Genomic DNA, 24,702 nt, shown 5'->3' on the forward strand with positions numbered 1-24,702 from the left:
GGGGCGGGCGGGAGGGAGGACGGGGGTGAGGGGAGTTGAATGATTGAACTTTCTTGTGTAGTTTCTGCGCCGCGGAGGTGTCCGTCCCCGGCGCAGCCCGGCACCAGCCCGCCGAGCGGGAGCGAGCTTACCCCGGCGCCTGCAGCCGCCCCTCTGCCCTGCTCTCCCACAGAGCGATGGTGCCGAGGGCGCCCGGCGTGTCCCTCGCCCTGCTCCTCTGGGTGACGGCCGCCTGCGGCAGCCCCGACGGGTCGGGGGCCGCCGCCGCCGCCCGAAGGCAGGAGGAGGCTTTCGCCACCGCCAGATGCACCTCCAGGTGCCTGAGCCTCCAGATCACCCGCATCTCCGCCTTCTTCAAGCATTTCCAGGTAGGGGCACGGCACCGCGCAGGGAGCCCCTCTGCCGCCGTCCGGAGAGCGGGTGTCCCCGGGCTGGGGGCGGAAAGGACGGCCGGGGCCGGGGCGCCTCTCGGCCAACTTGGGGGCCCGTGCTCCCAGGGGACGGCCGGCACCTGGAGGCGCCGGACAGGTGGGCACGGCCCCGCGGCAGCGCCGAGCTCCGTCGGTGCCTGTGGGTGCCGGCTGGGCTCCCCGCCTGGCGGCTCGTGGGGCTCCTGGCACGCTCTGCCCCGGCTTCTCACAGGTGCCCGGTGCTCCCGGCCGCTGCCTCCGGTGGTGTCCGAGGCGGCGGGGCGGGCGCGACACGGGGCTCCCGGGCCGGCGGTGCGCTTCGTCCTGCGAGCGACGGGCGGTGCGGCGGCGATCCCGCGGGGCTCCGCCTGCCTGCGCCGGTGCGCCAGGCCGCCCGCAGGTGGTTCGCTTCCCCAGCCCGGTGGGAAAGTTCTAGCCTGTTTTTAAGAGCGATAATCGTGAGCGTGTAATACTTGGTTCTGACCTCCTGGAAGGTGAGGGTGGGGGTAACTCTTTTTCTTTTTTGTTTTTCTCATCTGGGACAGAGAGGCACATCTCTGGCTAACGGGAGTGGATAAGTAGGGATAAAGTGGAGAGAAATAGAATTGAAGTGGTGGGACTTAAAATGAAAGCTGGAAGCAGTGCGGGGCTAGTACAAGAGCAGCGGGTGTCCGCCCGTCCTTTTCCCTCTTCTGGTTATACACGCACCTTTCCCTTTTCCTTTCCCCACCTGTTCTTCACTGCGCAAATATTAAACGTAGCCGAATTCATCCAAATGATGGAAACCCTTCCGAGCTGCAAGCCGTTCTCGCTGCCCAGAGCCGCTCTGGGGAAGGGCCGGCCGGCTCGGTGTGAAGGGAGCCAGCCCGGCCCTTCGGGGTGGCACATAGCCGGCATCGCGCCGCTCGCTCAGCCCGGCCTTGCCGGTCGGTGAGAAACCGGGAGCGCCCGGGTAAATGCTTTGGGTGCAGCTGCGTTCGGGGCAAAGGTGTTGGCACCAAAGGCAGGTCTCAGAGATATTTAAGGATAAACCGATTTAAAAGAGAAAAAAAAAAAAAAAAAGGTGAGCTGTGTGTGTGCATTGTAAGGGGAGCAGGAAGTTGGTTGGGTGCCTGTAACCGGGTTTGGGTTGAAGAGACCGGGCTTGCGACCCCAGACGGGGGGAGAAGGGGCTGCCCTGCCCTGGCCGCTGCTCCGCGGGGCTCGGCCGGGGGCGGTGGAGCGCTCGCTGTCAGCGTGGCCCGGCATCACGGGATGGCCTGAAAGGAGGATACCCATTAATATGGTTCATTATCCCAGAAACCGGTTAGTATTTTTATTGCGTTGTCAAGCGGTTGTAACTTACTTGTTTTACAGTTTCAGTGGCTAAAGAGGTAGTTTAGCTCTTTACTGAAAGGCGCTTTTTTTTTTCTTTTTTTGTGTGTTTTCTTGGCAAGATTTCTTTTTCAATGTAAAACTGCTGACAATGCACAGTGCCAACAATCGTGATTACATTTTAATTAGCTATAGCGAAATAAGTAGGGAATTACTCAGTTAGGACTTGATAACTGGCTGTTTTTTGTATTCAGTTGAAAATCTCAGAGTTTTAACCCCAACCTGCTAAACCACATGGTAATTTATCTAAATTACTAGGGATTAAACTCCTCTTAGACATGAAACGACTGTAATGTTCGGAAGATAAAGTGCTCTCGTTTATAAAAGTTAAATTCTCCATTGTCTTATAACAAGAAAAAGGAGGAGAGTTTTAAAGTACATCAAGCATCCAGTGTTCTCACAGGAGACTGATAAGACAGTGTGGACAGTAGGATGTGCAGGTTTGGCCAGATTGTTCCATGCTGGCTAAAGGGTATGACGTTCCTTCCATTTCTTTCTCTTCTAGCCATTCCCCTCTCCTTTTCATCTCAACTGGTAGCAATTTCTGGAGTTCTTTTCATTTCAGATGCCCACTTATCTTGTAATCTGATTCAGCCTTTGAAGCAAACTAAACACCAGCTCTTCCCAATCAGAGCAGGAAGGAACTCTAGTGTCTCCCAGTTAGGCAAGAATTGAAAGAAGACTGACCCACTCATTTCTCAGCCCTGCTTTAGGTACAGCCTCACTGGTGGGGGTTAGGGAGACAGCAGCTGGATGCTTTGCAAGAGATGATGTCCCCAAAACTTCACAGAGACTTAATTTCACATAGTTTATGGTACTAAAGTCACATTATTAACAACTTTATAAAGAGAATGAGGTAGTATGAACAGAAAGTCTGGGTTAATTCTACACCTTCTGGCTCTTGTTTGAATGGCAACAAATATTTTTCCAACTTCCAAATGGTCACAAGGGATTTTAATTCATTTCCCCTTCTCACAGAGCATTTTCACCCATTTTTTGTTACTGTCCTTAATTTTAAAAGTTTCAAGAGAGGTATTCTTTCTAAAAACACTTTTGTTAATTTACGCTTGGGAAGCATTTCTTAGCCTATTTTAAATGTACATTGTCAGTAGGAAATTATTTTAACTAGAGCATAGGACAAATAATAGATTTTTTTTTTCCATGTAGACTATTGACGTGGGCTAGAAGAATCAGTCACCTAAATCAAAAATCCTTGATCTTCAGAATGCTTGTTGAAGGGGCATGGATGCCTGCTTATTCCTCTAAAATCCCCATGGCCGAGGGAGTTTTCCAGTTCTGGTGGTGTTGGGAGGTTCCATGTAGAGGTTATACCAAAGGATGCATGAGATCAATAGGAGAGTTATGCACTGCATGGGTCTTACACACAATGAAATGTGTATGTTTTGTATCTGTGGCCTATCTCCAGGCCATGAACTTTCACAGAGGGCATGGTAGCACAAAGTCCTTTCATCATAAACAATCAAACAAAAAAAGGTAAGCAGAAGGGGTCGTAGCGAATTCTCCTTTTACATAAAATCTTACTAATTACATGCTCATCCACACCAGAGAATTATGTTTAATCTCTAAATGAAAGGACTTTAGCATATCTCTTCTATCTTACTGGAATGTGTTCACTAGTGGGCTTTAGCTTGCTGTAAAACTTTGCAGATGAGAGAAACTGGTTTTATCCCAACTGTGTAACTTAGGCCCCTGGACAGCACTGGATGAAGCCTGTGACCAGACGGAGTAATGGCAAAGAGAACTCATCTCTCTAGCCTTATGTTCAGAGTACTTATTTTAAGCCATTTTGGGTGTTGACACTAGAGTTTTACTATGACTGTTGCAAAATGTGTATGAGAGAGTAATTGGAGCATTCACTGGAACCTGTCCATGCCCCTGGGTCACTGCCTTGATAAAGCAGAGTTCCTAGTGCTGTGCTGCTTTTTTTCACAAAATTGTCTCTAAAACACCTGAACAGGGGAGGATGGCAAGAGTGTTCTTCCAGTAAGCAAGAACTTGACCATCAAATGGCCTGCTTAAGAGGAGAAGGTGTAGATTTGAACCTTAAAGTCTATCAGTGTTGTGTGCATTTGGCTGTCATCTAAAAGAGCATGCCTGGATGTTAGTATGGTGCCCTTATAAAATGGGAAGGGCAGTTCCTACTCTAGTTTGAAATGAAAGGAAGGACTAAGGTGTCTGGCTCCATAAGAAACACCAAGACTGTGAATCCTGTGTGGAAAAAGGCATGCTATTTTAGGGACAGAAGTTGTACAGTGATGTCATCGGACATATTCTTTCCTTCAGCATTTTCTTATTAAGGCAGTTTCTGTCACAGTGTTTTAGTTGCTCTCCAGGAGAAAGGTACAAATTTTAATTTGATGTATTCAGAGTTTGTTTGTGAATCTAGTTTTATAGTAATTTGGGACAGTAGGTAAAGTCCTCATGAAGATAAGGTCAGTTACTACACGAATTTTTGTTTTCTTGAAAAAGATACGGATGTAAACAGGGACCTTATACAGCCAGCTGGACAAGAGGCCTGATTCCTCAGATTAGTTTTGCTAGGGCTTTTCTGCACAACCTGCCTGTTTTAGTGAAGTGAGACTAAATTCCTTGCATTGCTGTGTGTGGGTATAGCCTTTCCCATTTGTAATATTAGTTGTGGATGAACTCCTTTCATTTTGGGGAAGCAGGCATGGCAGTGACCTTTAATGTTTTGTTTTGAAGTTGAGTGAAAAAATTTGGATTTTAATCTCTATTGCCAGCCATCGGAGCCATGTTTTAAAATTGGCATGATCAAAATTTTCTTTGTGGATAAGAGTTTGAACATCACTGTAACTACTTACCCTAAAAATGTTACGGAGAGCAAACGGTTTACTTTGACCTGTGAATTTGTTGATCTTTGTTTTAGCTGGTATCTGTTATAGACCTCTCAAGCTCAAGTGTCTTCCTGTGTAATATATGCAACTTGGTAGTTTACTTAAGACAGAGGAGTGGTCAGTCTTGTTTACTGGGTCAAAAGCTGAGAGGCTGGTAGAACATGCACTAAGAATTTGGGGTAGCTGCCAATAAAATTGCCTTCTTTGTGGTGTGGAGTCACTGGAGAGGTTATAGCCATATGCTCACAGAGTAACAGAGGCTGAGGCTGAACAGCACCTCCTGGCAACTTGTTCTAGTGTTTAACCATCCTCATTGTAATAAAAAAGGAGTTTTCTCATGTTCAGATGAAGTTTCCCATGTTTCAAATTTGACCATCACCTCTTGTCCTGTTACTGGGCTTCATTTTCTTTACTCTCTCCCATCAGGTACTTAAAAATGTTGATGAGAACCCTTAAAGGCTTTTCTATTCCAGACAAAACATTCCCAGTTCTTTTAGCTTCTTATGTGAGGGATAGTCTATCCCTTTTCTGGGCTCCCTTCACTAAGTCCATTACTTTCCATGTAATGGGGAGCCCTATACTTGGCCTAGCACTCCAGGTGTGGAGGAGTGACTAGAGCAGAGAACAGAATTGGCTACATTTTAAAGGTGTAATGCCAGCTAAAGATTGTTACTCGCTTCTAAATTCATTTTCACAATTTAGATTTTCTTACATGAGTTTATATGTGATCATTTATGATTGTCAGTGTTTTAAAACCAAAATGCGGAAAGTTTTTTCCATCTTTTTAGACATTGGTGATCTCACTATAGTTTCATCATTTTTGAGGGGGTAATCTTCAGCAGTAAATTGAAATTTAGCAAATGCATTTCTTTATTTATCAGGGGGAAGTGCAGATACTGGAGATGGCTTGAACAGGCTTATGAGAGATTGTTTAAACTCTTTAAAATGGGCACTGGTTAGAAACATACAGGCAACACCATGGATGACCTTGGTCACATAGGGATTCTGTGTTCATGTTGACTTATTTGCAAAGTGGATGAATTGTAGTTGAAAATCTTGGTACAGCATAGACATCCCTCAAGTGGTAAGCCAATTTTGTGATATATGGAAGGAAATTAGAGAGAAATTTCCTTTTTGTAAATGTGATTTAGTGTAAATCTAATAGTGATATACTATGATTTAGTACTTAGGAATTAGTACTAAGTTAGATGAGCCAAGGCTAACTCAAAGTTGTTTTTGAAAGTATGGAAAAATATTGTTTTAAGCTAATAGAGCCATATGTTGCATAATGTTTAGTAGCTGTAAAAGGGAACAGCAAAGCCCTAAAAGTTTGTTATATTGAATGACTGATAACTGTATGGTGGTAGGAGGTTGTTTTTACTGTTGTAGAAGCACTGTTGCTTTTCAGGACAACTGAAGTTTTTGAAGAAAAACAGACAATTCTTTTAAGTAAGTAATAAAAGGTTCTCAGATTTTATATCTGCAAGCAAATAATGTGCAAGTGATTACCTCTAGATAAGCAATACCAGATTTCACCTACAAGTCAGGAAGCTGGTTGTCTACATACCAGCACATCTGCCTTCAAATTGCCTGTAACTCTAAAGTGACTGCACCTGCAATAATCTGCACTGAGTCCCAGCTGGGAAAGTGGTGGCCAGCCTGAAATTTTAGGGTGCATGTGTCTCTCTGTGCTCTGCTGTAGAGACACTGGAAGTCATGAAGAAACCGTTTATTGTAACTGTCTCAATTCTGAAACTATAAATTGTTTTTCATTAAATCTTTTGAAAATCTATGGGGTACTTTTGTAATGAGATATGGTAGATATGTAGCGTGTTATTCCCAGAATGTTTCAGTGCCAATGGACAGGCTTCCCAAGCACTGAGTTTGCTTAGTTCTCTTGGGACACGTTCACAACCTTTTCCAAATGTGAAGATGTGTGCCATCTGCTTTTGTTGCCGTTACAGTACTCATCTCCTTTCCAAAAATAGCCTTTGTGTTAAATAATTCTGACTTTCAGATGTCTTGTAAAGCACACTGCTGTTAATTGATTTCCACAGACAAATGGTAGCATTTGTCATTACTTTGTTTTTCTCAAAACTTGTTAAAAGTTCCAATCATCCTCCTGTTTTTAATGTTCATATAGCTTATGATCTGGATTATTATTCTGGCATTTGGTGTGCTCTTATTATTAAGATCTGCAGTCATGAGAAGGTGTACAGATCTAACAGAATCTTAGGTAAAACCTATGAGAATGAAAGGTTTGTTTTGAATAACCATGGTTGCATCTAGTGAAAACAGCTGCCTTGTTCACCATATTGTGTAATTGAGCTATAGTTAGTCTTTGCTGTTGTAACCTGGTCTGGAATGAGCCTCCCTGATTTCAGTGGGAGTTACATTAACTTTCCCATAACCAGATTCAAATATCTTTGGGCTCAGTGAGTGCTTGCAGAGTAGATAGGAGTTCAGGGGTTTACATATTCTGGTCATTGTTTTCTAGTAGTTTAGATGACTCTGGACTTGGGACCTTAAACTTGCCCACTGATTTCCTAAATTAAAATACTTGTCTGAGTCTAAAGTGTAAGTTTAAATGCGAATCAAAGGAACTGTATGAAAATGTAAGTGAATATTAAACAATTGTATTGAACGAGTTGCCAAGATATTTTTCTCATATTACTTGTGTATTCTTACATATCAAGAGAAAAAATTCTTTATGTTTGTGTTCATAAAATCAAAATCAATGTTAATTTGGTAAATGTGCTGGATACCAGGTACAATTAACCCAACAGGAATTACTAACAGGTTTTAAAGCAGACATTTTATGTATAGAAAATATTGGCAAAGAATAGTTTAAATGTCACAGTCATATTGGTGAGGGGGAGGAGATGCTGCTTTTGAAAGACATTAGAAAACTTCTGAAGAAAAACACTGTTCTAAAATGTAAATATTTTTTCCATTTGAAGATATAGACACTTAATACAGAGCAAAAGGTTTTTCAGATGGGCACTATTCACATTAACACTATTATTTAAAGCATTATTTGTTGTCTGAATATGGATTGTTTCCGAGTGCTAGTTGTCTAGTGCTGTGAACTTAATTTAAATGTATTTGATTTAGTAAGTGTTGTATAAGAAAAAAAAACAAACCCAAAACATTGCACTTCTGAGACAGCTTGAAAAGCAGAGTGATTTTCCAGATGCTTGTCGCTTGTCATTTTGTAAAGGGCATCTTCTTAAGATAGAGTGCTGAATTAGTGTTTGCCTATAGAGATTGTCATTCACAAACTGACCTACATCTCCACTAGCCATTCTACGAGAATTTTGCTCTCTCTGACTAGCTGGGTTGGGGTACACAGCCAACTTTTGTAAACAGAAAGTACTGTAATTTAGCATCCATATTTTTAAAGATTGAAAATAGGAATAATGACCGAGTATCTGGAGCATCCCACAGAAGACAGACACTTCTGTATTGATATTTAGTAGCTGGTGCCTAGCAAATGTAAACCTTGCAATAAAAAAGCACTTGCCTAGGAGTTTACACCATGAATCTTCATTTTTTGATCTTTCCCACAGCTGAGCCATGTAAGACTTTATACTTCAAAAACCTTTCAAGTCCATGAAAAGCCTTCTGTTGATTTCAGCTGGATCAGGTCCATGTATGAACACTAGGTCCATGTAGTCAACAAAGTAGAGTGCTGTGAGCTTGGTGTCCCAACTCCAGTTGTATCTGTTTTTCAGTCTTTTAATAACCAAGAGGTCACAGGACACAGAGGTTGAGAGCTGGGGGTGTTGAAAGGTAAGTGGACCCTTTAAACTTGAAAGTAGAATACTGTTCCTTTCATCTCTGATTCAAAAGAATCACAGTCTTTCCATCCACTGAAAAGAATATCAGATATTTCCAGTTTTGGGGAACAACCCCAGTCTAAAGTTTTAATTGAATTTCTGTTGTCCTTTGTGAATAACATTTTTACCAATGTGTCTATCTAGACTGTCAAAGAGATATGACATGAAATTTATGTACATACACATGTAATTACATTCCTTTAAAAAAGAAGAGACTTGTCTCAAGCTTGCACCAGGACATGACTCCCCTGGTAAGCAGCTGAGGTTGCTGAGGAACACATGCCTTCAGAACTTGCAGCAGAAGCAAGATGGGGGACGGAGTTTCAGGATGGAGAAAGGTGGAGATGGGTAAACTCTAGCAGGCTTACAATGCTGGAAGGAGAAATTCTGTGAGAGTAGAGGGCACTGTAAAATTTCCTGTGACACAATTAATTGAAATTAAGGAATTATGGAAACATAGAATGGTTGTAATGGGTCTGTAGGAAGAGGTGTTTGTAGCTGTTTCTTGAGAATATTTTTTATTTCTGTTCTTTCTCAGCTGCTTGAAGTTTTACATGGTTTAAAAAATGTAATTTTTCTTGTTTGTAATACGGTAAAAATGTTTTGAAAATCCTTTTGTCTTCATTGAAGAGGTCGGTTACAGGAAAGGCTATGAAAATTCACAACAAAATTCTAGCTGACATTGTCTTTCATATCAGAACTTAGACTGCTTCCACTGTAATTCCTCAAGTGGTCATAGCTGAAACTGCAAACCTGGCCAAGGTAGTGAAGCCTGTTCTTTCTGCCTGTGAGGGCTGCAATCTAGCTGTCATGGATCCTGTAATAAGATGAGGAATATTTGCTTCAGAGCAAATGTCTTCTGTCCAGACAGTCAGAAATAGAGGCTGATGGTGAAGATTGGATGAGAATAATGTACTCATTTAGTCTAGTGCAAACATAGTTCAACTTTCCTTGCTATTCTTATGAGAATTTAGAAGCATAGTTCTGTTTTTCTTTTTTTAATGGATTACTCTTTAGGGAAGTTATCTTCACAGTAATTTATATTTAAAAAAAAAGAAAAGTGGTCTCAGTTCACGTACATAAGTGTGATTTCTCAGCTAGTGATTTAGGCCATGAGCATAGGGCAATACATCATTTGTACTTAACTGATCATGCTTTTTAACTGCTAATGACTGGAACATTCCAGTCAGGCCTCAGGGCATTTTTGGACTAGACACTACAAATTCATTTTTTGACCTCAGTGCTATAAGACTTTGGGTTTCCTTTGAATTCAGCACATGGCTGAACAGATATGTGAAGCAGCAAATAGTGAGGAAGGGATGATAACGATGAATTGTTATGGTGATGATGTCCTAATACAGTGGCTATTTGTCATTCTCTTCCCCAGAATTTGTATCCCTATATATAAACTATTTCAACAGTGTGGCTTTTTTTTTTTTTTTTCGATTAGATGATGGTTGTAGCTGCTTTGATAACAATAAAATCATGTTAATGTGTAACTACAACTAGACAGTAATGAATCACACCACTATCTGCCCCCATTTTAATTAGTTACAAAGAGTGTATAATATGTTGACATTTGATTTGTACCTAACAATTTTGGGAAGGGAACTGGAACTAAAAGAGCTGGAGGCTTTCTTCTGTTTTGAAATTTCCTTCTTTGCAGCTGTGAACTGGGATCAAGAATTAGCCAGACATTGGTCAGTCTGGATATGCAGTAGGTAGAAGAAACATTTGGGATTAGACAAACTGACACAGAGAGGTACAAATAATCCAATTAATGAAGAGTGTGTCACTTCATATAGTACTTAGTAGCAGCTATGGGACATGTTTGTCAGGATAGATAAAGAAAGAAGATGTAGATTTTTACGGCTAGGAGCTTATTGCTGGATTTTTTTCTTTGAGTTAAAAAGTTGAATACACAATGTGAAAGACAGTAGGCTTTTGGTAAATTTCGTGGGTTTTCTGTCCAGTGGTTCCTCACTGACCAAGTGGAGTAGAAATGTACACATGCAGTATATTAGTTGATATTTTACAAGATTTGGTTTATTCATAGATTCACCCCCATGCATTTGAGCACTGGAAATCATCGAAGCCCAAATTCTCAATGGCAATTAATGTGGAACAGCAAACAATTATTTCAGGTCTTCTTCCTGTCTTTAAAACTGTCCTTATGCAGAAAAAGAGAGCAGCAGTGTGAACTAGACTTGAAAGTTAAACTTAACCTCAGCTGTTTTCCAAATTGTAGAAAAGTAAACATTTACAGTTTCTTAAAGGATGTGTTGGCAGCCTTTGTTTTGTAATAGAAAACATGACTCAGTTTTAAAGACTGAAGAACTTTGCAAATGAATGTAGGGTATGCTTATGTTGTTTTCTTTAACTGAAGATCTTTCAGGTCTCTGACTGGTACTCATTGATTCTTCCATTTATATAATTAATAGCTTAAGACAGGATTTTTCTGGAGTTTTTGTTTCTGGCCTGAGTCTAATATCCTTAAGACTTGATAGTAATATATCCAATGGTTTCAATGGACATAAGACTAAGCCAGTGAAAATATATTAAAAATATCTATTTAGAGTTTATAGATAAAAAGAAGAAAGTTCTCAGTATGCTGTTTAAAGGTGATTAACGTGAATTTATTAAATACTATGTTATTGCATTATGACCTCTTTCTTTTCAGTTCAGGGTGGCAGTAAATAACAATGCCATTAGGACAAAGTATAACTGAATTGCCAGTTATATGCTAGGTGCGCCTTTAAATATTTTTAGAAGAGATTCTTTCAGATAACAAGGGAAGGTAGAAGCAATTTAATGTAACCAGAGCTAAGTACCACTAAAGACAGTAAAAAATATTTTTTTAAAAGATGAGATACTGCCCAGTTTCTGATTGTTACTCCATATATCCAGGTGCCCTCAGGGATTCCAGAGTATCCCTGTAAGTTTCATCAACAGGCACGGCTTGTTCTCTTAATAATAGGAGCAGATGTCAATTTTGGGTACCTCTAAGATGCTTAGTCATACCTAGTAGATCCATCTGGTATAGATCGAGCCTCAGTTAACTTGTTCTCACCCATGAACTTCCCACTGAGACAGTTAATCGAGCAGAGCTCCTCGAGTCCAGTGAAAAAGAAACTTAAATACTATCAATCCACTTGTAGTAGCAGAACCCCCTTCACTGTCTTTCTTAATTGCTTTACACAGGTGAGAAGGCTAGTAAAGTGGAAGGAATCTTTATAATTGGGACTGAATTCCTGGAGCATACCTCCAGTATCAGAGAGTTTCCAAAAAGGGAACAACTGAAATATTCTGTCAGTCAGAAGGTGATTTAAGAAAGAGAAACAGAATCTTAATATAAAATGCCTGCTGATAGTACAAGTTATTGACAACTGATATTAACTGCAGTTGTCCCTATTGTATGAGCTTAAGGATATATATTACAAAGGTTTTCTTTTGTGGCTGTTGATTTAGATTAAAGATACAAAAGCAAGTGCTAGGCTTCATAACTGGTGTGATCCTTGCAGTGAATTATGTGAAATTCCATATCCAACTGTTTACATTAACTGGAGGCTTTAAGATGCTGTGGCTTGGGTAGGGACTTAGACTGTGCTTTGACATCTCTCATGTTACAAGCCTTTCAGTAACTTCAATGCAAATTAACCTGATTTAATTTTAAACTCTTTCACCTGGTGCCAGAAACGTCTGAAACATGATGGACCTGTCAGCAAATGATTGTTCTGCGTAACAGCTACATCTCTGGTAACCATATGTGTTAATGACAAATGCTTCAGTCCTGCCTTGAAGAGAGATTTATTTTCCTTTTATGGTGTGTCTTCATTAGTTAGTTATAAGACTGTATTCTAAAAACCTGGCATATGATGTGCTTTTATGTTTGTGGGAAATTTTATGGCAATGTGATGAAGCAGCATAAATCTTCCACTGAAGATTGTCACTGAAGAAAGATCACGTTAATATTCCTCTACCTTGAATTATATGCGAAGTTTTAGTATATTGTTATCAATAGAATTTAATGTTGATTTTTTTTATCTCTCTCATCTGTCCTTCCACAGTCTTGGGTTGCTTGCAAGGTGGTCTGGAACACTGGACTGCAGCAATTGTCCCATGGAATATACATTTCTTGTAGCACACAGTTCTTAAACTGGAAAAAGCCCCTAAGAAAACAGCAAGAACCTATTGTAACTTACATTAAAAGGCTGATTCTCTCAGGAACATACTGTCAGCGTTGCAGGGCCAAAGGGTCTCAGCTGGGATCAGGTTAGCAGATGTGTTAAATTTCAAGTGGAAAGGGAAAGGCTCACCCTCCCTGAAATGTGCTCTTTCCCTTGATGCCTGCTTTTCATCCATTGTCAACACAATGTCATCACAACTTCTGCTGTTGTGGGAGCTATTACCATTCCTTAAAACAGGATAGGAGTAAGAATGTGGTCTGCACACAAGCACCAACAGGGTTTACAGGTTTGGGAGCTGGGACAAGACAGCAGCACTGACTGATCCAGAGAGAGCATCATGACTTCCTCTGCTTGTGTGACACTTAGGAGAAGGACATTCAGTAAGTGATGTGAAGTGTAGTATCTGAGCTAATGCTACTGGCATCTACTAGACTTTATGATAGGCTTAATTTGGCAGCCCTGTGTGCTGGCCTTATGCAGAAGTGAGAGCTGGCTTGGAAAGGGACAGGCCAAGGACCAAAAAAATAGACACCATGGAGAGAAGAGTGTTAACCTGATATCAGGGAAATAAGACTTCTTTCTGAAATGCTGCTTTAACTGTTGTGGTGAAAGACTTTTTTTGTGTGTGTGTGTGGTTTCTAACAATATTGTGTTGGTTTTGGTTCAGATTGCAGATAGGCTATTCTCTTAAGTCCAAGGGTCATTTTTATTTGGAAAAAATTTCTAATTCCTGAATGGCCGCCATACTTTTGCAAATGTTTCTAGGAAATTCCAGGTCTGGCGAGATACACTTCACTCACTGAGACAGGTCTTCTGTGGAAAATAGAAAAAAAAAACAACCCTTAGACTGTTTACACAACTGTTGTACCTCCAGGGACTATGTTAATTTTTATGTGTTTTATTTTTGAGAGCTTTGCTATGCACTCTAATAATTCCTCCAAAATATTATTTTTTATAAAAAATGTTACAAATATTAATTGGTCTCTGGAGCCACCAAAGAATAATTACGGTCAAATTTTGAACTGCATATTTCATCTGTTATTTGTGCTAAATTTTACTGCTGAGATTATAATTTACTACATGCTTTGAAAATATTAAAAGGTAGTGAAACACAGTATTCATATTGGCAATTATGTTTATTGAGTTTATTGCCCTTAAAGAGGAAAAGTTTTATAGTAATGCATCAAGACAATAGGAATAAGGAGATACTTGCCAGAAATATTTTGAGAAAGGTGCTGCATGGAATTAATATTTTCATTTGTTTTCCTTTAAAAGGGAAAGGAAAATATATGCATCCATCAGCTTGTGGGGATATGACTGCTACTGTGGCTTGAAATACTTAGTATCTTGTAAACTAGTAACACATGCAGGAAATGCATTTCTGAAATTTACCATGTGAATTTCATGCAGTTATACTGGAAATAAATGGTATGTTAACCTCAAGAACGTGAGCATATAATTTGATGGTACCTGACTGAATCATAGCACGTGGCTGCTAAATTTGAAGGACAGGTGTGTATCCATACTCTTGCCAAAGTTACAAGTGTAGTATATAATGATGTCCCTCTCATACCTGCCAGAGCAGAATAGCAGAAAATGCACTGAAACATCACATGGCCAGTATGTAGTATAGTGCAATGCATTTAGCGGTTTTTTTTAGAAAGAAATTACTCCGTGACAATGCAACATTCATGGACTATTCCATGTTTGTGTAGTTTATGGTTAGACTATTTATAATGGACATTTTAGTTGATATAAAAATGCATGGTTGCTGTTCTTTGTGTGTGTGTGTGGTAAGTTTCTTAAGGTTTTGAGACAACAGAACCTTTAAGCATTTTGCAAGTCCAGAAAGGAACGCTGCCCTGACTGGCCCTGAAGCAGTGTGGCTTTTGAGGAAAATGTAGTCTAATAGGAAGCACTGAATTACTATTCTTGTGTGTTTGGGAGATGTTAGAAATGTCTGACGTGCAGCTACATATTAGTATTTTAATGTGGGTCAGAATTTGCTTTGGGAATGAGTCTCTCAAGTATCATGATCACCTTTTCTTTCACATTATGGACTAGTCTGAGAGTTCCTACAATGGTCTTCTTCTGGATTAACATAACTGGGAGAGATAATCCAGGGGGTTCTAATGTGCTTTAGCAACTAAGGGACATTGTGTCCATGGCACAAAACTAGAACTAGCTGAAGGAAAGGGGAAAGTTGAAATATGTGTAGTGCATACATCAAGCCCATCAAGACCAGGTGTTTTGCTCAATAAATGCATTTCTGTGGTTCACATGACTTCCTAGGGAGTTTGTAGCTGATTCTGGGTTGTGCTCTTGGTAGGCAGTGGGGGAAAATGCAGCCTGTGATAAACAAACCACATCACATGCTGGGAGTCACCCAACTTACCAGTAATCTTGTAATTATACAGAAGAGTAATATGGAATATAGTTTTCAGTTATAAAATCAAATCAGCATTCAAAGCATTCAACATTTATATTATATTTTGCATAAGTAAGCATTACATTTTTAGAATGTGTTTTGTTCTTTTTGATGTTAATTTCCCAAGGCTATACTTCTGTTACATCCTTAAACCAGCATATACTTTTATTATCTCATTATTTCATATGTATAGCAAATCTAGTGTATGACACAACAGAAGAGGTGCATTAGCATTTTGAAAGGGTGGGGATTTTGAAATAGACCTTACAAACAAGTAGTTGACAAGCTATCTTTTGTTTCCCATTTAATGCTACTAGACTAGTTTCTGTTCACTTCAACTGGATTACTTAATCCCCAAAAATGTGTTTGACATTTGGCCCAAATATACTTTGAGGTTCAATATATAACTTTAATATCTTCAAGTTAGTGTCAGTGTATTTAAATTCCTCCTGTTGCATGGGGAAGTGAAGTGTATTTCATCTGGATTCTTTTAGAGATTGATAAAAACTTCTGCTAAATAGAATAAGACCTCAGTTGAGATCAGTCTTAGAAGTGGTAAGAGTGAAGACTGTGAAACCACAAGAAGGCAGTCATAACTCACAAGTGTGTGGAGACACAAGGATTCCTGTGGCTCATTTGTTTTTACAGCTTGTGTTTATCTAGTAGTTTTTCTGTGCATTTGAGAAGACAGTGCTCTAAAAAGAGGAAAAGTATCCCATACTTAGAGATGCAAAATTAATCAAGGCAATACATAGTCTATTTTCAAAACTACTGATCTTTTGCTGTTTCATTGGTAATGGCCTTTGGATTTTGATGATTGTCTTTCTAGGAACTTATTAATGATGACAGCCAGGGAACAAATAGTGTTGTGTCTCATGATTTAGGTGATTTTACTTAACTTCTTTTTTTTCTTTTTCTCTTTTTGGAATATGTGAAGTTGTGGCTTTTAATGTTTCCATCTGTAACAGCAATAAAGGTTGACTTTGTATGAAATATTTAGGAAATGTCAACTCAAAATTTAGGTCAATATAGTTCTATTTGCAGTCATTCATCTACAGGAGGACCCACTATATCATTGTGATAGGAGTTAGCATGTTACAGATAATGGCAATGTCAGCATAAATCCAAAAGACTTAGACTTTCTAAAAATTATTTGTGACATTCATTTTCTGGTGTTAAATCCAGATATTTAAAATTAGATGGCAGTGTGAGCCACACTGTGACCCATGATAATTCAATTTTGGTTTGTATTTGCAAACTGCAGTTACATCACAGAATGAATTTCTTGGCTGATCAGTTTTATAAGTATTTCTTACATTCAGTCATCTCTTTAACTTAATTGCTTTGGGTTAACCAGTAACCAGCATTGACATTTCTATGGTTTAAACATCTCTGTTGTAAAAATGGCTTCCTCTAAGGGGGTTGTACATTTGATTTAGTTGTGAGGAATCACAGTGGTTAGTTACAGTAACAGAATAACTCCAGATGTTTGTTCCAAAATGTGTTGGTTCCCTCAGCTTCTTTTTTCAGGATACTGTTGCTTAGTGTGGTTTATTTATGAATGTATGTATGTATCTATTTATTTATTTTAATTTTTAAAGAGTTGTATGTTGTCATGACAGAGGAAATATATGAACATAGTTAAGCTTAATGCTGAATTTCTACATGTGTTTATATAACATAGTCATAAAGTTATCTGATGGTAATATCTTAAACAGTGTGACTAATATGTGCTAAGTACTGTTTGATCTCCTACCTCTTCTCACGTTAGAGTTTTATGCAGTATTTTTTTATTGCTGTTTTTGTTGTGTTCTGGTAGGTTTTATATGTTTCTTTTGTTTTCTCTTATATGGGTGATCTTTATTTGGTTTTGGTGTTGAAGTTTTGCTTTGTGCTTTTGCTAACTAGAATAAAGTTTAAGGACATTACTTATACATCAGAAATAAATGAAGTTGTTATTATAGACCTTGAAGCACAGCCTTGTGCTGTCAGTCTCAGCCTGGGCTGGCTCCCAGGGCATGGAAAGCCAGAGGCTGGGGGTTTCCACACTGCAGGCAATGGCCTCTCCAAGGGGAGCAGCCCCAAAGGGGTTGTCATGGGGTGGGCAGAGCTGGTAACAGGGTCATCAAAAGCCTCAGGCATGCCAAAAGATGACCCAGGGTCAAGGAATGCCAGGGGCAGCTGTGGGATGGGTGGGTTTGTGGTGTGCTGGGAGAGCTGGCTGAGGGTTAGGGCTCAAAGGGTTGTAGTGAATGGCACCACATCTGGCTGGTGTCTGGTCATCACTGGTGTTCCTCAGGGTTCAGTTCTAGAGCTGTTTCTGTTCTGTACATTTATTTATCAGTGCTCTGGAGGAAGCAGATGAATGCACCATTAGTACAAGTTTGCTGATGATACCAAATTGGGAGGTGCTGGTGACTCTCTTGAGGGATGAGAAGCCTTGCATAGGGATCTAGATAGGTTAGAGCATTGAGCAGTGTTTAATGGGATGCAATTGAACAGTTAAAAAATGTTGGATTCTGTGTAATTCTGGGCACAAGTATAAACTGGCAGAGGAGAAGCTGGAGAGCAGTCCTGCAGAAAAAGATCTGGGGTGATGGTCAGCATCAGGCTGAGTAGGAATCTGCAGGATGCCAAGCAGCCAAGAAGGCAAATCACATCCTGGAGTGCATCAAACACATCACCACTAGCTGCTCAAAATGGTGATTATCCCACTATTCAGCATTGCTGTGGCCTCACCTGGAGTGCTGTGGGCAGTTCTGGGCCCCACTATTTTATAAGGATGTGAAAATCCTTGAATGCACCCAGAGGAGGGCAATAAAACTGGTTACAGGGCTGGAAGACACGTCCTGAGAAGAGTGGCTGAGGACTTTGGGCTTGTCTAGTTTGGAGTGGAGGAGGCTGAAGGGTGACATCCTTGCTCTCTATCTGGAAAGGGGAAGTGGAGAGGAAGGTGCTGATCTCTTCTTGGGATCCACTAACAGGACATATGGGAATGGCTCAAAGCTACACAGTAACATTCAATTTATTATTTGTTGAAGCTTACATTTTTCAGTTTCATTTTTGATTAGAACCATTATAAGGCAACAGAAATCTCTCACTAAGGAAATATTTCTGTAAAATAGAATGTACAATGAAATCAGAAACTGTATAAAAAAGCAAAATGTACTCACTTCAGTTGTTTGCATTTCCTTCCTTTCTTTCCTGAACAGAAGCCAAGGAACCAGAATATTAGTGTTATTTTGTTGTATTTTATGCGTACTGTTGTTCTTGTATCCATGGCTTCTCCTCCAGTGGATAGTCTTCAAACTTGACATACACTGGACAAGCATGGAATAGAAAAAAATGCTCAAAATATATTTGCCTAAATTTTCCTTGAAAAGAGCCATTTTGTTTTTGAGGTGGACCTTGCTATTGAACTTCATAACTTTCTCCTTTGCAACCTTCAGCTCCATGTTTCTCCTGTTCATTTTTAGAGTGGTTTCGTTCCACTGGGCAGGTTTTAGTCGTCACCCCAGCCTGTTGCTGAGTCATCTCAAAGTGCATAAGGGCTTAAATCTGCTGTAGCTTGGTGAAAGACTTTCCAGGCAGGTGTTGATAGTGTTGCATAACAGGGTATCCTCTTTTCGTTTTCCTGCTTTATTTTCAAAAAAAAAAAAAAAAAAGTTCAATTTATTTATATGCAAAATACCAGAGCCCAGGAGAGGTGGTACTGTGGTTCCCCTGCCCATACATTTACTACAAGTTTGTGTTTAATCTTGACAGAAAGGCTTTGAGAAATAAATTTTTCTTTGGCATTTCCTATCTGTTGGTTTTGATATCTCTCCCCACTAACTGTACAGACTTTTCTGAAATTCATTTCTAATTGCATACTTTTGTATTTGGGAACTGGGAAGCCTAGTTTGAACTTGTTGATTCGGTTTTGCACCTTAGTTCCACATATCAGAGCTGGACCTGGGGACGCACAGCACTGACATAGATAAGTCCCTGCATTAATTTGTGTCATAATGAGCCTGCAGTCAGGAAATGCATGTCAAACACAAATTATATTTTAATGTTACTTTCAATTTCATGGTGTTGGGGTTTTTGAAAGGGTAAGGAAAATGTATATTGAGAGCCTCTCTTTAAATTCATCATTGCAACAGTTATTGATTTGTCTACTCAAATGTTCCGTTTTACTTCAGTGGGCACTGTTATTTGAAAGGTTTATTTCTGTGTTTTTTTGTCTTTTTGAAAGAATCAGGTCGTCAGGAGAGGCCACTTCTGAGAGACAGTGGTTTCACACAAATGTGGATTGAAGATTGGGCAGGGGAGGAGAGACTTCCAAAACTGATAATAGGTATAGAGCTACTGTCCTAGCAGATTAAGTGGCTAGTTAGTTTCCATAGCTCATCTCTGGCTTTTCAAAAGAAGGGTTGAATCTCCTAACATAATTATGGACAGAGATGCAAATTAAGTCATTTTATACTGGCTTTTTTAGCCATTGCTCCAATTAGAGACCAGTTTGTACTTGCTTGTGAATGTTATTAACTTTTTTCCCATGAGGCCTACTGTAGATAGAAGATTGATTTTTTTTTCTTGCTTCTCTACATGTGCTTTTTTCCTTACGGGAGATGCTGCACAACTTTCCTTTTTTCAAGGCACAGAATATTGATGTTTGTCTTAACTGTTTAGAACCAAGGGCATTTGTGGTTTACCAGAGGAAAGCAAGTGTGCACAAATACTTGCTGAAATGAATCTTGTAATGTGAGTTTGTAATCCTGTGAGTCTTGTAATATTTATCTATTGCTTTGTTTTAGGTTTTTTCCCCCTTCTGTTTTTGCTTTTGTAAGCTCTTTTTCTTGTATATTTCTTGTCAAAGAGCCCTGGTCTTTGAAGGTCTAATTCTTGACGTTTGTCTACTGTTTGTTTCCTTCCTGGCAGATTGCAAGTGTGGGGCTCAGGTGGTGACCTGAGTTCCTCTAATCTAATTCTAATTTCTAATATGATTCCTCCTGTATGCTGTTGGAGACTGCTTTAGTTTCCTCTGCCTGATAGCTTTCATATGATGTGTCAGGCCTTGGAAGATGGGATACTTGGAATTGGCCCTGTTGAGTGCAGTTTGCTCTCCTCAATATGCAGATTAAGATGCTTCAAGGTTACCCTGAAGATACACTGTGCAAGGCTTATAAGTGGGTAGGAACAGTGATATTTAACTTTTCCTTGAAGCCATTTCTGCACTGCACATTGAAGCCACCACTAAAAATTTGCCACTATGTCAAAACTCACTGGCATAAGTCAGAATTGGGTTTGAAGAAAACCAGACATGAGGGAACTGAGATTGGAATGTGGGAGCAGTAAAATGCTACAGATAAAACACAAATTTCTGATTATTTGAAATTATGGTTTCAGCCAGGTACACTGGCATGAGCAATGGTCTCAGCTGAATGTTTGTGATTAACCATGTGTTAAGATGCAGAGTGGAGGAGAGCCTTCATTTAGTGTTTGTGCTTGCTCTGATACCTTGCTGTTCAAAGGAAACCTGTAGAATTTTTTTCCTTATGCAATGAAAGAACATTCACATCGTATTTGTTTATATGAAGTTGAAATTGCTAAACAGTATTTTTACATTCTGACGGACTTAATTTTTAACTCATGTACTAATGGTTTTCAGTAGAGAAATGAAAACAGTTGTAGATGTTGAAATTATCAAGTAGGGGAACCACACATCTGGGCATTTATGGCTTTATTGTCTCAAGTAACAGATACAATTTAAAAGCAGAGGTGCTTTTTCTAGTTCAGTGGAAAGTAGCAGCATAACTGAAACAAAGTGGTTAGCTGCTACTGATCTGTTATTGCAATCAGCTACTTCTGTCACATTTTATGCGAAGAAGAAAGGGGGATAAATTGAAACCAGCACATAAAATATTGTTTTAACATTGCTGCTGGCTAGGTTTGTAAATGGAAATAATAAATCCTAATACAGCTTTGAGAGTAATACTAAAGAATTCCCACTAGCTTATGTTATTTACCACTGTTCTAAAGTTTTATTTCTTTTATTTATGTCTCTTTTCAAAGGGGTTGGACCTGAGATGATGTTCAGTTAGCTAATCTTATGCTAGCAAATCTGAGTTTTAGCTAAATTTTACAGTAATAACAGATAAAAATGATATTATAAAATCAAGTAGTGTTGCATGGTAATCTCCTGGAAGATAAATTTTCATAAAGTATTGAAATTAAATGGTATGAACTGATGGTTTTAAAATACTCCTAAATAATTGCAAAGAAGTAGAAAGGAGTGAAAAAGAGTGGATATGTCTTTATTATCCCCATAGCTTCCTTGGAGTAGAAATTGTTAGCATTTCAACTCATTTGAAAAGAAGATTTATATAAATCTTCTGAAGTTCAGATTAAGAGTTGGTGAAAGCCAAAGCATTCTGTGATTCTGACTATGGAGATGGTAGAAGTCACTTACAAAATGATGGAAGTTGGAAGGGGTCTTTAAAGGTCATCTAGTCCATCTCTCCTGCCCTGGCATCTTCCATGAGATCATGTTGGTCATTGAACAGTTCCAGTGATGGAGCATCCACCACTTCTCTGGGCAACCTGTTTCAGTATCTCACCACCCTTATAATAAAAAGTTTCTTTCCTAAATATTTTCTAAATCTATACCCTCTCAGTTTTCATCTGCTGCCCTTTGTTCCGTCACTATGGGCCTTGGTCTCTTTCTTGTAAGCCCCCTTTATATAATGAAGGGCTGCAATAAATTCTCTCTGGAGCTTTCTCTTCTCCAGGCTGAACAACCCCGAGTGTCTCTGCCTTTACTGAGCGGTGTTCTGGAATATCCTCAGATCATTTTGGTAGCCCTTCTCTGGACCCGCTCCAACAGGTCCTTGACTTTCTGTCCTGAGGATCCCAGAACTGGGTGCAGTTCTCCATGTGTGGCTCCTGAGGGGAGATTAAAGGAGGATGATCCCTTCCCTTGACCTGCTGGCCATGTCTTGGAAGCTTTTGTGAACATGTGATTACACATTTGTATGAAGACATGCAGAAACATGATCTTTTTAAACCTTCATGAAGAGATCCAGCTTCAAAGAATAGGCTTCATAATTGTGGTAGCAAATCACTGTATTCAAACTTACAAACTTTGGTGAGATCAGAGCACAATGCTGCAGTTTTGAAAAACTATTGCGGTTGATTCCATTACAACGATTCTAGTGTATCTATTTCTCCTTCTGAATTGTACATTGACAGAATAATTTTTACTTTATCTGTGTGAGTTTTATACGTAAAAGGTTATGTATTGTTGTGGTTAAGAGCCAGCTGGCAGCTAAGCTTGACATGCTCGCTTACTTGATCCGTGGGTGGGACTGGGGAGAGCATCAGAACAGTAAAGTGGAAAAACCTCATGGACTGTGATAAAGACAGTTTAATAGGTAAAACAAAAGCCATGCGCAAAAGCAAAGCAAGGAGTTATTTCAGTGTTTCCCAGATGTTCAGTCGTCCCTTTTGTCATGCATAGTGGTGATTTGGGAAGACAAACTCCAAATATCCATCCCTTCCTCTTCCCCTTGGCATTATATGTTGAGTGTGATACTGTACTGTATGGAATATCCCTTTGGTCAGTTGGGATCTTGGGATAATTTGTCACAGGTGTGTCTGCTTCCAGCCCCTCATGCCCCCCTTGCCTTCCCTGCCTGGGTGAAGTGAGAGCAGAAAAGGCCTTGATTCTGTATGTAAGCACTTGCAAGCACTGCTCAGCAGTAACCAGAACCATCCCTGTGTTATCAACACTGCTTTCAGTACAAATCCAAAGCATAGACCATACTAGCTACTGTGAAGAAAATTATGCCAGATGAAACCAAGGTATGTAACATATGTATATCATTCCATTATTTACATCACTCTTTAATAAAAAAAGAAAAAGTAAAAATTGAGGAAGAGAAAAAGGTATAGTGCTGCTATATTAGTACTTTGCATTCTGGCCTACCTGAATTCCTCCTCCTTGGTGTCCTGGGGTGACTTTATGATACTGGTATCCCCAGTTGTCTGGTTTATGTTATATATAAGTTCTGCACCTCTAAAACTGGCTCTGAGAGCGAAGAGGGGGAGGAAGAAGCGCACAATTTGTGTTGAAAGAAAACATCACTCCCCCACATCCCGCTCCTGGACTGTGGTGTCTGCAGCACGGACAGACAGCGGGGAGAGTTTATCTCTGGCTTTTAGTTAGTTTTAGCTAGCTGAGGCAGAGCAGTTCCCTGGACCTTTTTTCCTTTTTTTTCCTGGATCTGTTCAAACCTGCTCTGGACTGCCGGGAGCTCAGGCCTGTGGCCCACTGGGGCCTGGGCCTCAGCACTTTCCAGTGCCAAAAGGACTGATAAGAACCTGAGCAAGCTGAGCTACACCACATGAAAAGGACTTTTCTTCCTAGACTTGCCATCCCATCGAACAGTGAGAGGTTTTATTGTTTAATATTATTCAATTTCTGTTAAATAAACATCTTTTCCACTTCTGTCCAAGGAATTTTTATTATTATTGTTTTTTTTTTCCCCCTGGACCAGTTGAGGGGAGGGGTCATTTGAATTTTTTCCCTGGGGAAACCCCGATTTGGAGTTCTTTCTCCCAAATTTGACCTAAACTAGGACACTTGGATACTGATTTCCAGATCTATAGTTGGTGCTGACAGTGATGGTATACTGCAGTTGCAGTCCCTGCGGGAATACCTTGCCTAATTCCTGTGGAAGGGTTTCCTTTCACTCTCTCATAGACTAACAATTGCAGTCCAATTCTGATCAATAAATTTACCAGAATCTTCATCCTTTCTGTTTCCAGAGTATGGACTTATAAATGATGGATGAAGTACATACATATAATGTTCTAAAAGTGTGTCAGCATAGGATGTATGGCAGAGTTTGTCCTCCATTTCTCATGTTCAATTATTTAGGTCTTCCTAATATTGTTTCAGTCTTCCACTATGCAGAAAGGTGGTTATTTTTTTTGTGGGTTTTTTTTTTGTTTGTTTTTTTAATCTTTTAACACCACAAATATACGCTTCTGAGCTGTGGGGTTTTCTTAACCAGGAAATACTGTTTCCAAAATTGACCATTCAGAAATGTCTCTAGAAGAAAAGCAAGTCGCTGTTTGTCCCTGTGCCAGTTTCATACTTCTCTTTCATTTCTCATCATATTTACTTTTCCTTTAGCTTAAATTATTATTTTGCATGTTTTACTATACTGGTTTTTTTACTGCAGTCAGGATAAATCAGTTACATAATTTTCTTATCTCAGAAATGCACTTTATTAACAATATATAAAATAAAACTGGCACAGGTGACTTTCAGGGAACTCATGTTGTATTTAATTGAATTTTCCATTTACTTAAAGGTGGTTCATTATCTTTGCTTGATAATTTATTTTAAGCATTATGCAATATTGAAATGCAACTAATGGACTTTTCATGAATCACTACTGATCTATATCAATTTCTTAAATGCAAGTGTTACCTTTTGTTTACTCCTCAGCAATTCTAGACAGCAAGTGTTTACAAAGATGTACTAAAAGATGACTTTGGTCAGTTTTCTACCAAATGCTTTCCTAACTTTTTTATTTT

At 39.6% G+C, this 24,702-nt stretch overlaps 1 protein-coding gene across 1 annotated transcript in view; it reads left to right on the forward strand.

Annotated features, from left to right (window-relative positions):
* The first annotated feature begins 47 nt into the window (after positions 1–47).
* ANOS1 (anosmin 1) overlaps positions 48–24,702 on the forward strand; it is a 129,063-nt gene continuing 104,408 nt past the window's right edge. The window contains exon 1 of the mRNA XM_015642630.2: positions 48–368. Within this exon, the coding sequence (XP_015498116.1) occupies positions 177–368 (192 nt within the window). The 5' untranslated portion in view covers positions 48–176. The remainder of the gene's footprint in view (positions 369–24,702) is intronic.

Source organism: Parus major, chromosome 1 (genome assembly GCF_001522545.3).
Source record: "Parus major isolate Abel chromosome 1, Parus_major1.1, whole genome shotgun sequence".
Taxonomy (NCBI): domain Eukaryota; kingdom Metazoa; phylum Chordata; class Aves; order Passeriformes; family Paridae; genus Parus; species Parus major.